A 12,500-nucleotide genomic window follows, 5' to 3' on the forward strand; every position below is an offset into this window, starting at 1 on the left:
GAGGGTCCAAGGGTTCCAGGGGGTCCAGGGGGTCCAGGGGGTCCAGGGGGTCTCAGGGGGTCCAGGGGGTCTCAGGGGGTCTCAGTTCACCAGGGTTGTCAGGATTGCAGGGTCACCAGGAATACAAGGGGTTAACAGGAGTGCAAGGTCACCTGGGTTACGAGGGTCAGGGTTCCAGGGTCACCGTGGTTCCAGGGGTTCCGTGTTGTCTGTGTGTGTGTTCCCCGGGAGTGGAGCAGCGATGCCGAGAGCTGGAGAGTCCGGGGAGTCCTGGGGGAAACACACACAACAGAGCAGGTGAAGAGGAGCAGCAGTACAATGCAGGGGATATCCAAAATCGTATACGTAAGACAGAAGGCTGGTCGATTTACCGGGGATGGTGAGCAGTCGGAGAGTCGAAGAGAGAAAACGGGTCCGGGATCAGGAGTCAGAGTAAGCTGGAGCAGACGGGTTCTGAGGATGCTTGCAGACGATCTGACAAGAGATGACTGAAACAGGGAGCTTTATATACAGAGAGGGGTTAATGGTAAATGCAGTGCAGCTGGAGAGTTAACGAGGGTAAGTGGAGCAGAGCAGAGTGGAGACAGGTGAAGGTGATTAGCAGAGAGTGAAGTAGAGCAGAGTAGGAACAGGTGTACGTAATCAGGCAGAGTGGAGAGCAAGAGATAGGACCAATTTGAGTGTTGTTATGGGGCAGGCAGAGAGAATTCATGACACACACAACACAGAGAAATCTCCTGCTTTCCGGTTATTAATTCTGTCCTTTATATTCCATAAAGGGGAGTTTATATCCGTGTATGTCCCAAATCCTCCGTTTCTGTCACGAGTTAAAGGATGCTGTTTTTTCTCCTGACCCGGCCCTGCACTACAGCCATATGCACAACAGTTTGTCATAATAATTATGTAATAATATTATAGTGAAGCGTTATTTCTTATATCTGATAATGCTCATTAATGGGAGCGTGAGGAACGAAAATGGCGTCCATAAAACATGTGACCAGCCCAGAACTAATCAAAATAGCGGGATAGCTCGAACGTTCGAACCCATAGTTAGCCAGACTCTCTTTATATACGGCTCTGCTCTACTCTACTGTACTATATCATGTACTGTATACTCTATCCTGCTGTATTCTACTCTACTCTAACTCTGCTCTTATGTCTCCATCTTTCCACATCTGTGTGCAGGCCCACATGAAGATCTTTGCTGCATATGGCTCCACTAAAGACGTGTCTGTGTATGCCTCCATTGGCCTGCCTCCATCACACATCTACATCGTGGGACGCTCCACCAAGAAGATGCAGCACCAGTGCCAGGTAGACAGTGCACCTGAACACACACACTCACACATGTAACATGGCTTTACGATTTGGGAGTCAACGCATGGGGAGTAAAACGTGCTTTTATGTGACTTGGGAGTCAATGGGCTAATCTGACATACACATCTCACGCCCCACCCACCGTTTTCTCTCCTCTCTTCTCTCTACAGTTCATCTCAGAGGGCTACGCAAGTCAACCCTCCCAGTTGGAGCTCAGCCAGTATTTCCAGCACACACACTGACTTCTAATTCACTTCTCTCCTCTTCTCTTCTCTCTTCTTTCTCTCTTCTCTCCTCTCCTCTCTTCTCTCTTCTCTCCTCTTCTCTCTTCTCTCCTCTTCTCTCTTCTCCCTTCCTCTCTCCTCTCCTCTCCTCTCCTCTCTTCTCCGCTACAGTTCATCTCCGAGGGCTACGCGGCGCACCTCTCCCAGCTGGAGTTCTCGCAGCGTTCTCGGCCGGCCAAGACCAGCAGCGCCCGCATGGTGCTGCGCAAGGGCAGCTTCGGCCTGGGCGGCAGCGGCGACTTCATGCGCAAGCGCAACCACCTGCTGCGCACCATCAGCTCCCAGCCCGGCGGCGGCGGGCAATCGCAGCAGCCGCCCGTGGGCCGGCCCGAGAGGGCCTTCAGCCAATCGGACGGCGAGAGGGAGCGTGCAGAGCGGGAGCGGGAGCGCGCCCAGCGGAGCATGAGCGTGGCGGCGGGCTGCTGGGGCCGCACGGGCAGCACCCGGCTGGACAGCGCTCTGCTCAGCCCCAAGTAGCCGAGCGCAGAGCAGCCGAGCGGAGCGGAGTGGAGAGTAGCAGGGGAGCGGAGGGGAGCTGTCCCAGCATGCATCTGAACTGAAGACTACAGGACTACGGGGGACTAGAGGTGGAGGAGGGAGGAAGGAGAGGGGGTGGTTCCAAGCAGAGCGCAAATGGTGTGTGTTTGTGTGCGTGTGTGTGTGCGTGTGTGTGTGTGTGTGTGTGACAACAGGGGACTGCTGAGTGAGAGAGTGTACTCGTGGTTCTCTCACGCCTTAAGCCTTGTGCCGGCACGAGCACGCATAGTGAATGTACAGTCACACCTCACGCTCAAAACTCCTCCTCCTCCTCCTCTTCCTCCTTCTCACAAGTGAAGGTTGGGTTTAGGGGATCCCAACAACCAATGGTGTCGCCATACTCCCACAAGCTCCTCCCACGTTCTCAGGGCAGCCTTAGAGGACAAGGCCCCATCCGTTATATATATCCCATGAGCCTCCAGTGTCACTGGCTCCATCTACTACCCACCGCCTGCAGTATACTGCCCCCTGCTGGTCCTATCCACCACCAGGCGTTACGTACCACACACACACACACACACACACACACACATCCATCCACCACCTCTGCAACCAGGCAGTAAGCACCACACCACCTCTGCAACCTGGTCCATCCTACCCTGCCTGTTTACTACGGAACGTACAGACCGCACACACTCCATAAGGCACCACTGACTGAGTTACAGACACCCCTCAAGGCACCACTGACTGCCCTGATGTCTGTGGATCACCACAGTTGGTCCAATTCTGCTCTGTACTGATGGGGGATCCTCCTTTTGCAACTCCCAGAAACTCTTTTTGCTTCACTTTCTCCATGGCCAACAGATCCCCTTACTCACAAGCCAATCAGAAGCCCGGAACAACACACAGCTGACGAGATTCTAGAATGTACTGTAGATCAGCTGCTGGGGGCATTTCCTGAACTCCTCCTACTGCTCAACATAGCTCATGTGGCATACTTTACTGTACATGGCAACATATGGATGATCCTATACACAGATCATCCTCATTATGTACAGATAATCAGAGACTCCTATTGGCTGTGGCCTCTTGCTTGCTGGCAGTGTGCAGAGGTCTTAAATCACGTGCTGGTGAGCTCAGCAGCACAGACAGGACAGCGAATCGAATCGTGTCGCTGTGCAAGCGGCGAGCGGCTGCATCTCGGAGCTCCTGTGGACCTGTTTCTCTTCTTGTATAATACGGCACGATCCCTTTACTAGGTCACACAGTACTCCTGGCAATAGCACTCTTGTCCTGTCTGCCCTACTCTCTCTTGCTACTGTATCTCCTGTGTCTCTACCATGTGATCACACCGCCGGCGTTGAATGCGTGGAAAGCGCCGGAAGTAATTGACTTTGTATGGGAGAGCAGGCGGCAGAAGCGTTAAAAGCTGCAAAAGCGTTTCTGGAGGCGAGGGCGTCAAAAGTTGAACTTCATTAGCAGGCGGCAGCCAATGGAGTATTCACATTTTTCTAAACACGAGCTTCGGTTGGTCGAGATTCCTGGCCGAACGCTTCAGGTTGAATCATTTGCCGCGTTCAACGCCCCTGACCAGTGCTTTCCAGGCAGGAGTCAGCAGCGTTGTGGCTCTTTCAACGCCGGTGGTGTGACAGCAGTGTTACTCTGTCCCATACGGCAGTGGTTCCCAAGCTTTTTCAGACTTTAGACTGGACTTGAGAATATTTTTGCGACCCCTCCACCCACCACCATAGTCTTAGCCTAGCGATTGATTCTAGCGATATTAGCCGACAAACGATTAATGGAAAAATCTAGCAATGTTAATGGACAAAAAAATTCCAACTTTACCATTAATAGTTTGTCCGCTGATAGGCCTATTGCCAGAAATCCACAGGACAGCAAATACATCTATTAACCATATAAGTAAATACTGTTACTAACCTATTTATGGAAGTATGCAGCTGTTAACCTGTATATTTACGGGTTTCATGTAAAATTCCTCCTGTCCGTGATCCCCCTTCACCTTCAGTACCTTTGCGAGCCCCCAGAGGTCCCAACCCCCAGTTAAGGAAACACTGCTATACTAGCCTAGTGAGCTAAACCGGGAGCAAATTCAATTTGCTGCCTCTAGGGGCGTCTAGATTTCTAGGCTACTGCTATACGGTATCTCTACCTCTCCTCTCCTCTCCTCCTCCCTTCCCCTCCCTCTGTCTGTCTGTCTCTATCATTCTTTCTTCCACAGTATCCTGGGTGCTGCTGTCGCCCGGGGCGCCAGTCAGCAGGGAAGCCGACAGGGGGGGACAAAGGGGACACTTTTCCCGGGCCCAAGGACATAGGGGGCCCAAAATTGGGTTTTCATTACATTGTATGTATTGGGAGGGGGGCCCTTTCAGATGACTTTGTCCTGGGCCCAGCCAAAGCTGTCAGCGGCCCGGGGCGCCAGTCAGTGTAGGATGGTCTGCTTCCTGTCTCCTGCTCTCCCCTCCGCAAGCCCATGCAACACGTACAGAACACGCACCAACTTGCACTGTCAACAGTTTCCAACTAAGTCTGATGGTGTGTGTTTATTCGTTGCGGTTGTGTGTGTGTTTTTTGGATGTGTGTTTTTTCTGTGTGTGTATGTGTGTGTGCGTGTGTGTGCGTATAAGCCAAACATAAGCTGCCCTACAGGACCACACCTACTATTTCAGGTTTCATCGAAATGTCCCAAAAGTCACCCCTGAAATGACAAAGCATCAAGGAATTTTGTTTTTATGTTTATTATTTTTAGTTATGACGGCAGGAAAGAAACAGTGTTGCGTTGGAGTGCAAAGTGCAAAAGTGTTGCATCCCTTTTAAGCTGCCATAATAATACAATAGCTTTGCTACTCCTACGACATTAAACTAAGGATGCAGCACTCACACACAGCCGTGTGTCGTGTGTGTATGCGACTGTGTGGAAAGAAGAGTACTCACACACGGCGCCATGTGAGTATGCGATTGGAGAGCAGCCATGGATTTCTAGCCACACACACGTAGACACATGAACTCTGAATGACCTTTGACCTTCAGTCACCTTTGAACTTTGGCGACCTTTGACCTTCCGTTACCTATGACCCCGTATGACCTCTGTATGATCTGTATATGAATGAACAGGGTGAATATGATGAGGAGTCGTTTGGATCAGAACTGTCTGTGATCCAGGACGGAGGAAATCAGTAGCAAGGACGTAGCAAAACCGCGGAGGCAAGACAAGTCACATTCTCTTGTCTGTCTCTAGCGCTGGATGTACAAAATGCTGGAAAATAATGTGCGGCACGGCTTCATGATGAAAGGACACCTCAGCGGAGGAGTATTTATTTATTTATTTAATGTGAGTACGTGCAGAGATGAGCTCCTGGTGGCTGTGTTGTGTTGTATGGATGCTGTGGACTGGATCTGCGGTGTCTCATATACAGTGTAATGTAGCTGCAGCTCTGTCCACAAACAGAGGACTTTAGGACTTCTAGACTTGAGGACTTTGGCCATTGGACCCTCTGCCCCATCACACCTTGCCGCAGATCACAAACACAAATACACTCCTCTGTAAACACACACACACACACACACACACAAACACACACACACACACACATACACACGCACGTAGGGAAACGTGTCCGTTGTCCCAGGCAAACGGGTCTGTTGTCCTGGGCCCAGAGAGAGACCCAGATTTTGGTATGCATTGAGTCTGGGGCCCTTTCAGATTAATTTGTCCTGGGCCAAGCCAAACGTGTCAGTGGTCCTGCACACACGTGCGCGCGCATACATTCTAACAAACATCCCACACTCGCCAGTCTACCACACGCCACGCGTTGTCAGATACTGACACCGCGTTTATTGTGTGTTTTCAACCATCTCAATCGATACTACACAGATCTGCAAACAGCCGCAACAATCGTCTCCTCTCTCTCACGCACACACTCACACACACGCACACGCACACGTGCACACACACACACACACACACACACACACACACACACACACACACACATCTGCCAAAACACACAAGATGATACACAACCTCCAGACAGCTGTTACTAAAGGTTTTATTTGGTCTAAAGCCTATGAGTGTTAAAGGCCATTGTTTTTATAGGCATGAAACGACATACGGTACAGTACATATATACCGAAGGCCTTGTCAGAAAAAGCCTTCTGGGTTAACCATCTTCTACCTACACAAAGAAGTCCTGTTGAGTACAACTAAACTCTTAGGACAATGGATGGATGAGGATCTTCCCAGATGTTAAGTCTTATATTGTCGCTTTTTAGGAAAGGATGGTACAGGCTAAGACCAGAGGTGGCCAAAGTACAAGTAGATGGTGTAAGTACAACACTAGTAGCCAGGCCGTGCCCCCCTAGTGACGCAACAGCTTCAGTGTTGCTACCAGTCAGGTCAAGAGCAATGCAAGTGCTTTCTGAGCTCCCGCAAAATTGGGAACTCCTCCCACTTTGTTGGGAAACAAGCAATCATTAGCAAACCAAGGGAGGCCGTTTGGGAAATGTTAATTGTTATGCTCTTGGTCAGACCAAGTCTCGAAGAGATTTGAAAGTCGATGATAATCAGGCTACAACACTAGCACATGACATTACCTAGTGGTTACACCAGTTATTCCATTGTACCTACAGTAGTGAGGGGGCTAGACGTTGTTGTTACTGAAAAATTGATCCCACCAATGCAGAATCAGGTACGTCGCTATAGTAACTGTAGCTCAATAAAGTTACTTGTCTTGGAAGGAAACTATGGCAGGTATTATTTTTCACTTAACTACTTTTACTTTGGCCACCTTTTGGCTAAGACTACAGTGTAATGCGGGGGTGTTAATTTATATTGTCGCCTTCAGTGTTGCCAGATTGTGCGGTTACCCGCCCAATTGGGCTACTTGGGATGACCGTCGGCGGATAAAAACAGAAAAAATCGTCCATTTGGCGTTTTTTTCCTGCAGTTTTGTGCCAATAGAAATCAATTTTAGCACATTTTGTCGTTTTTTGAGAACCTTTTGGGCGGGATTTTATCAGACACATCTGGCAACACCTTCCAGAATGGGAAGGACAAGCTGAGACCAGAACGGCTGTCCGGGATTACCCATCAGGCACCACTCTTACACATGCTCATTATTCACACATTGAGAGAGCACAAGCATGCAACCAATCGCCACAGCCCTTCCTTCTGTCTGCATCTTCATACACACACGTGCACGCGCGCACGCACACACACACACACACACACACACTGCTGTTGAACAATACCCCCTTGCTGTAAACAGTCGTAGGACAATTCTGTCGTAGGATGGCTGTACTGGCTGCAGAAAACACTTCCAGACACACCTCCTCACCACACCACTGCCCCTACACACACTACCTTTATGCTGTAGAAACCCAAACACACACACACACAGACACTGCTCCCGCACGCTCTCACACACACACACACACACACACACTGCTACCGCCTGAGCACACACAAGGACAGCTTTTACGGTTTTCTGACACACACACACAGACTCCTGTCTCAGTCCCTTTTACCTTTATAGACACAAATGCACACAGTATTACAGCCTGCAGATACATGTAGATACAACTAAGGACAAGCTTTTCTGGTTTTCTACCACAACACACACACACAGACACAGACACGCAGACTCTTTTGTGAGACTGGACTGTTTTGTAATCTGCCTGTTGCAGGTTGGACTCCGCTCCTCCCCAGCCCCGATTGGCTGTGGCCCGGGCCTGGAGGGGTTAATGCTGCTCGTTGGTTGGCTGTGATGTAGCATCCTGTTCATAAACTCACCTCATTGGTCAAACCATGCAGGGAGCTGGGTTTGTCTTATTTATGTGGACCCATCGCCCACAGTTCCTTTGGGGAGCCTCAGAGGTTTGGGGTCGCGTCACGTCACGTCACGTTTGGGTCTGTTGTCACTCTGCTGTCAGGTCTGAAGGGACTCCGGAATCAGACTTTTTTGGGGGGGGGCTGTCACTAAATGTGTGTCAAATGTATATCTGTGATCATGTAACAAGATGTTAACGTGTCCCATTACCCCACCCCTGCACACGTAGCCATACTGTTACACACAGATACCGCATCGCATGGCGCACACAGGCACACACACACACAGGACTATAGCTATGAGCGGGGCCAAAATGTGTATGTATTAAGGCTTTCTGTTCACTCCAGGACACACACACACACAATATGTTGACCATATTTGAGATGACATGATATTTTGTTATACATTTAACTGTATATGGCATGTATGGGGAAAATGTCAATTATGTAGAGAAAGACATTTGAGATGTTTTGCACCAGTTACCGCAGACAATTCTATATAGTTAATTCAATACAATAGCATTGTACAATGTATGAATGTAAGATATGGAGCTGTTGATGATTCTAGATATATTTTCAGTATGTACATCTGACTTCTTTGGGTTTGGGGGTGGGGGGTACGAGATCCCAAATCAACCTGTATTTAAAACACACCTGTATATTTTCAGTGTTAGCCCTGGTCTGACCTCTCCTGGTGGGACCAGGGGACTCTTGTCTGTCTATTTACCTGTCTGTCTGTCTGTCTGTTTCTTGTGTTGAGGGCATGTGATATCAGATGGACTGGTGTGGACAGACAGACGCAAAAGTAATCCACTGTCTCTCTTTCACAGTCACACACACACACATACACACACAGCGTAACATGCCATAGGCCTACTAGCTCCTCGACACATCTCTAGTGAATAGAGAAAGCGGAACACAAGGGTTCCATTTCTGTTCTATGCCTATGGACAACACGTTAAGGTTGCACACATAGGCATTTCTGAAGGAATGCCTATGGATCCAGTTCCAGTTCCATCCTGAGTGGAACACGTAGAGTTCTAGTTCCATCCTGGGGGAGAAGAACACATACTGTAGTAGGGTTCCTGTTCTATTCTAAGGGGAATGCGTAGGGTTCCAGTTCCATTCTAAAGGGGAATGCGTAGGATTCCAGTTCCATCCTGAGTTCCTGGGTTGTATTTCTACTGTGCGTGTGTAGACGTGTGCTTCTGCTCTCAGCTCAGCTCTGCTTCACCACCACTCGCGTCGCTCCCCTGGCTGCTCTTATGTACCCTTATAATGCTCCAGTATGGCTCCCCCTGCTGGCCACGCCCAGTATGTACTGTGGATTAAACCAGTTGGGACAGCATCCACTCTCGCCTCAGTGTCTTCTTTCATTCACTGTATACATGTACTGTAGTGTATGGCAGGGGTGTCAAACATAAGGCCCGGGGCCGGATGCAACCCGCCAGATGGTTCAATCCGGCCCCATACGTGTAGAGAAAAAAACAAGGATGTATTATGTAAATCTCTAGCCCACTAAAAGTTGCCACAGGTGTTTGCGGTTTCAGGTTTTGAATGCTTGATAACGAATGTACCTTTTTTTTGCTTGTCATTACCATAAGAGTCAATGTTTCTGATATACAGGGGTTGGACAAAATAATGGGAAACACCTGTCATTTTAGAGTGGGAAGTTTCATGGCTGAAGTGGACCAGCCTGTTGGCAAATCTTCATTACGTAATTGCACATTGCACCAGTAAGGTTCAATTCAATTAGCAGCGTAAGAGCATAGTTTTGCTCAACATTTTGCAATGCACACATTATGGGTGACACATCAGAGTTCAAAAAGCAGAAATTCTTGGTGCGCGTGTAACTGTTGCATCTTTGACCGAGTTGTGAGAGAATGTGCCTCTTTTCAGCATTTCTATAGCAGTTATCGGGTAATACAGACTAAAATAAATAACTGAATAAACTAACCAGACCAATAATCAGTCAGTCCAGTTCATCAGGGTTTTTAATTGTTAAGTCACATTGTGTGTTGCACAGTACCAGAGCAGCAATGCAACACTACCATAAACATACCACACCATACCACCATGTAACATCCATCAAAACACCATCTTCTTCTTCTCAGGTTTAAAAACTCTTCTTTTAAATGGGACGGACTCTGTACATTAGCGATGATGACAGTAAATACTCCGGTCAAAAAGAAACATTGATTTACACGTCAACAAGATTGGCGAGGAGAACTGAAAGACTTGACACAGCTCGTAACAAAAATGATATGAACAACATAAACAGAAATGACACATTCGGTTACTCGGCGGGATTCGACTCCTCAACAGATTCCTCCTTTTTACAAAAATAAAAAAGACTATCAACATGTGTACATGAATATGCATTTGTAATATATATTACTGTATTGTATATAACTGTTTCAGAGTGTACTGTATGCGCTCTCATGCAGCTTTCTTACAGGACTCAAATCATCTCCTGTCAGTCTCTAATCTTGTATGGCCTGGATATGCTTAAAAACAGAAAAGGGGATAAGAACAGTGTTGCCAGATTCTGGGCTGCTTAGGATGGCCGTGTGCGGAAAAAAATGGATTTTGGAGAAAAATATGCCCAATTTTTAGCCATAGAAATCAATACAATTGGGCAGGATTTAGTGCTTCCAGACAGGTTTTGAGTTTTTTTTTTGGGCTGGAAATCAGCCTCATCTGGCAAACCTGGATAAGAAAGGTATTCAGTTCCAAATGGGATGGGTGGACCTGTATGTTTTTGATATTGTGCCATGATTAGCCTAGTAAACTAGATAAACCCTCCTAGCTGCATTTTTTTTTTTTGCTTGGCAGGGTGGTTTAGCATCGCACCATAGATCCAGTCGGCGCATCTGAAATGAAATGAATATCACCTTTGTCTAATTTCTGAATGCATTTTAACTATGCTAAATGACTGTTGATGTCGTTCTGCCAACAGCTGCCATTCACTGCAATTCATTTGAGGCTTGCTGTTTCCATTCGCCTACTGTCCTCTCATTGTGGGTGGGCGGACCAGACGTGCCAACTGGATTCATAGGAGCCAGTCACACAGAGGGTTCTTTCTAATAGCCTAACTCCCATCCTTCCTTGCAGCCTCGTGATGACGTCACTGACGAGTTTAATTCAAAATCTCACAAAAGCGCAATTCAAAGATAATTTTCTCATTTTGCAAACGGGATGTTGAATGGGGAAAGGTCTCCCAGAGGTTCTTAAGGCTAGGCTGACAGCAGGGGAATGTTATTGTTTTCGCCATGGAGACGGAGCGTCAGCCCAACGCGAGGCCACAAGCCCAGGCCGAGGTCGGGAGTCAGCATTTTGAAAAGGACCCAGAGTCTGTCCATCATCTCCAGTGGCAATGTGTTGGGCTAGTTAAACAGTTTGAACTGGTTTGAATTCCCATCGTTCATTCCACTGCTTTTACAATGGTGCCATTCCAGACTACACATTTCATGTTACCGTCTGACTTGCCAGGCTAATTGTTGACTGGCCACACTATTTTTTTGAAGATATGTGAAGGACCTTAAATGTTGCTCCTCTCATCAGTCCTCTAAGAAGTCAAAGAGCAGCTATGAATTCCAGCTGATGTCTTGGATAAAGGGTTAGTGAGAGAGGAGGATTCTGCTGTAGGTCTGATCCTGACACCATGTTGGTTAGCGAGACATGAGACGATATTTACACACAGGATAAATGGAGATGCTTCAGTACGGTGGATAGGTTTGTGCATGCATTACTCATAAAGTGGCCTCATCATCAAACAAACAAACATATTCAGCTCATATTCAAACTCGTACTGTAGAAGGCCATCAACCACTAAGACAACAGAGGATTTCAGTCCACCTCCTTTGCAAGGGACGATGATCTTCGGTTATCTATTAATTTGTTCATTTACAAAAGAGCCATTCACACTTACAGTACTGTGTGTGTGTGCTTTAGATATGCATCTTTCCCTTTTTTTCTTGAACAGTGGTCATCATCACATCATCTTCAGGAAATTACCAGCAGGTGAGAATGCTGGCAAATCTTTTCAATTTTCTTTCTTTTTTTAGAACTCTTTTTTTTTACAACAAAAGTTTTTGTCAAGTTTGAGGCTAGCGAGCTTTCATGTGGGGTAGAAAGGTGGGGGAGCAGTTCTGGAACCTTTCGTGCGGTCTGGTCTTCAACGGCTCCTCAGCAGGTAGGAACCTTCTTGTCTGGTCTTTAGAGGGTTGTCAGCAGTCAGGAAGGCTTTCTGTGCAGTGGGTGTGGTCTTTAAAGGGGTTCTTAAAGAGGGCGTGGCCTTTTAGGGTTGATCTGTTTACTAGCCTGCTCCTCCTCCTGGAGTGCAGAACGGAACGACTTCACTTTATCTGGGAATGACAAGAGGAGAGAGTGATGTCCTCGTAAACCCTAAGGGTCCCCACAACGTCACAATGCAAACACACGTTTACACACTGTACACACACTACCGTAAGCTGAGGACAACTAATGATCTATGACCATGAGATAAAGGGTATGAAACGGCTACAGTATAGAGGTACCCCTTGCAGCTCGTATTTACACTAGAGATGTCAACAATG

At 47.7% G+C, this 12,500-nt stretch overlaps 2 protein-coding genes across 2 annotated transcripts in view; one reads left to right on the forward strand and one right to left on the reverse strand.

The window, feature by feature from the left end:
• LOC134458179 (membrane-associated phosphatidylinositol transfer protein 2-like) overlaps positions 1–4,552 on the forward strand; it is a 70,121-nt gene extending 65,569 nt beyond the window's left edge. Inside the window, exons 24-25 of the mRNA XM_063210340.1 lie at positions 1,186–1,314; positions 1,713–4,552. Of these exons, the coding sequence (XP_063066410.1) occupies positions 1,186–1,314; positions 1,713–2,078 (495 nt within the window). The 3' untranslated portion in view covers positions 2,079–4,552. The remainder of the gene's footprint in view (positions 1–1,185; positions 1,315–1,712) is intronic.
• A 5,347-nt stretch (positions 4,553–9,899) lies between these two features.
• Positions 9,900–12,500, reverse strand: part of LOC134458182 (kinesin-like protein KIF2A) — a 22,707-nt gene continuing 20,106 nt past the window's right edge. The window contains exon 21 of the mRNA XM_063210342.1: positions 9,900–12,290. Within this exon, the coding sequence (XP_063066412.1) occupies positions 12,205–12,290 (86 nt within the window). The 3' untranslated portion in view covers positions 9,900–12,204. The remainder of the gene's footprint in view (positions 12,291–12,500) is intronic.

This window comes from Engraulis encrasicolus, chromosome 11 (genome assembly GCF_034702125.1).
Source record: "Engraulis encrasicolus isolate BLACKSEA-1 chromosome 11, IST_EnEncr_1.0, whole genome shotgun sequence".
NCBI classification, from domain to species: Eukaryota; Metazoa; Chordata; class Actinopteri; order Clupeiformes; family Engraulidae; genus Engraulis; species Engraulis encrasicolus.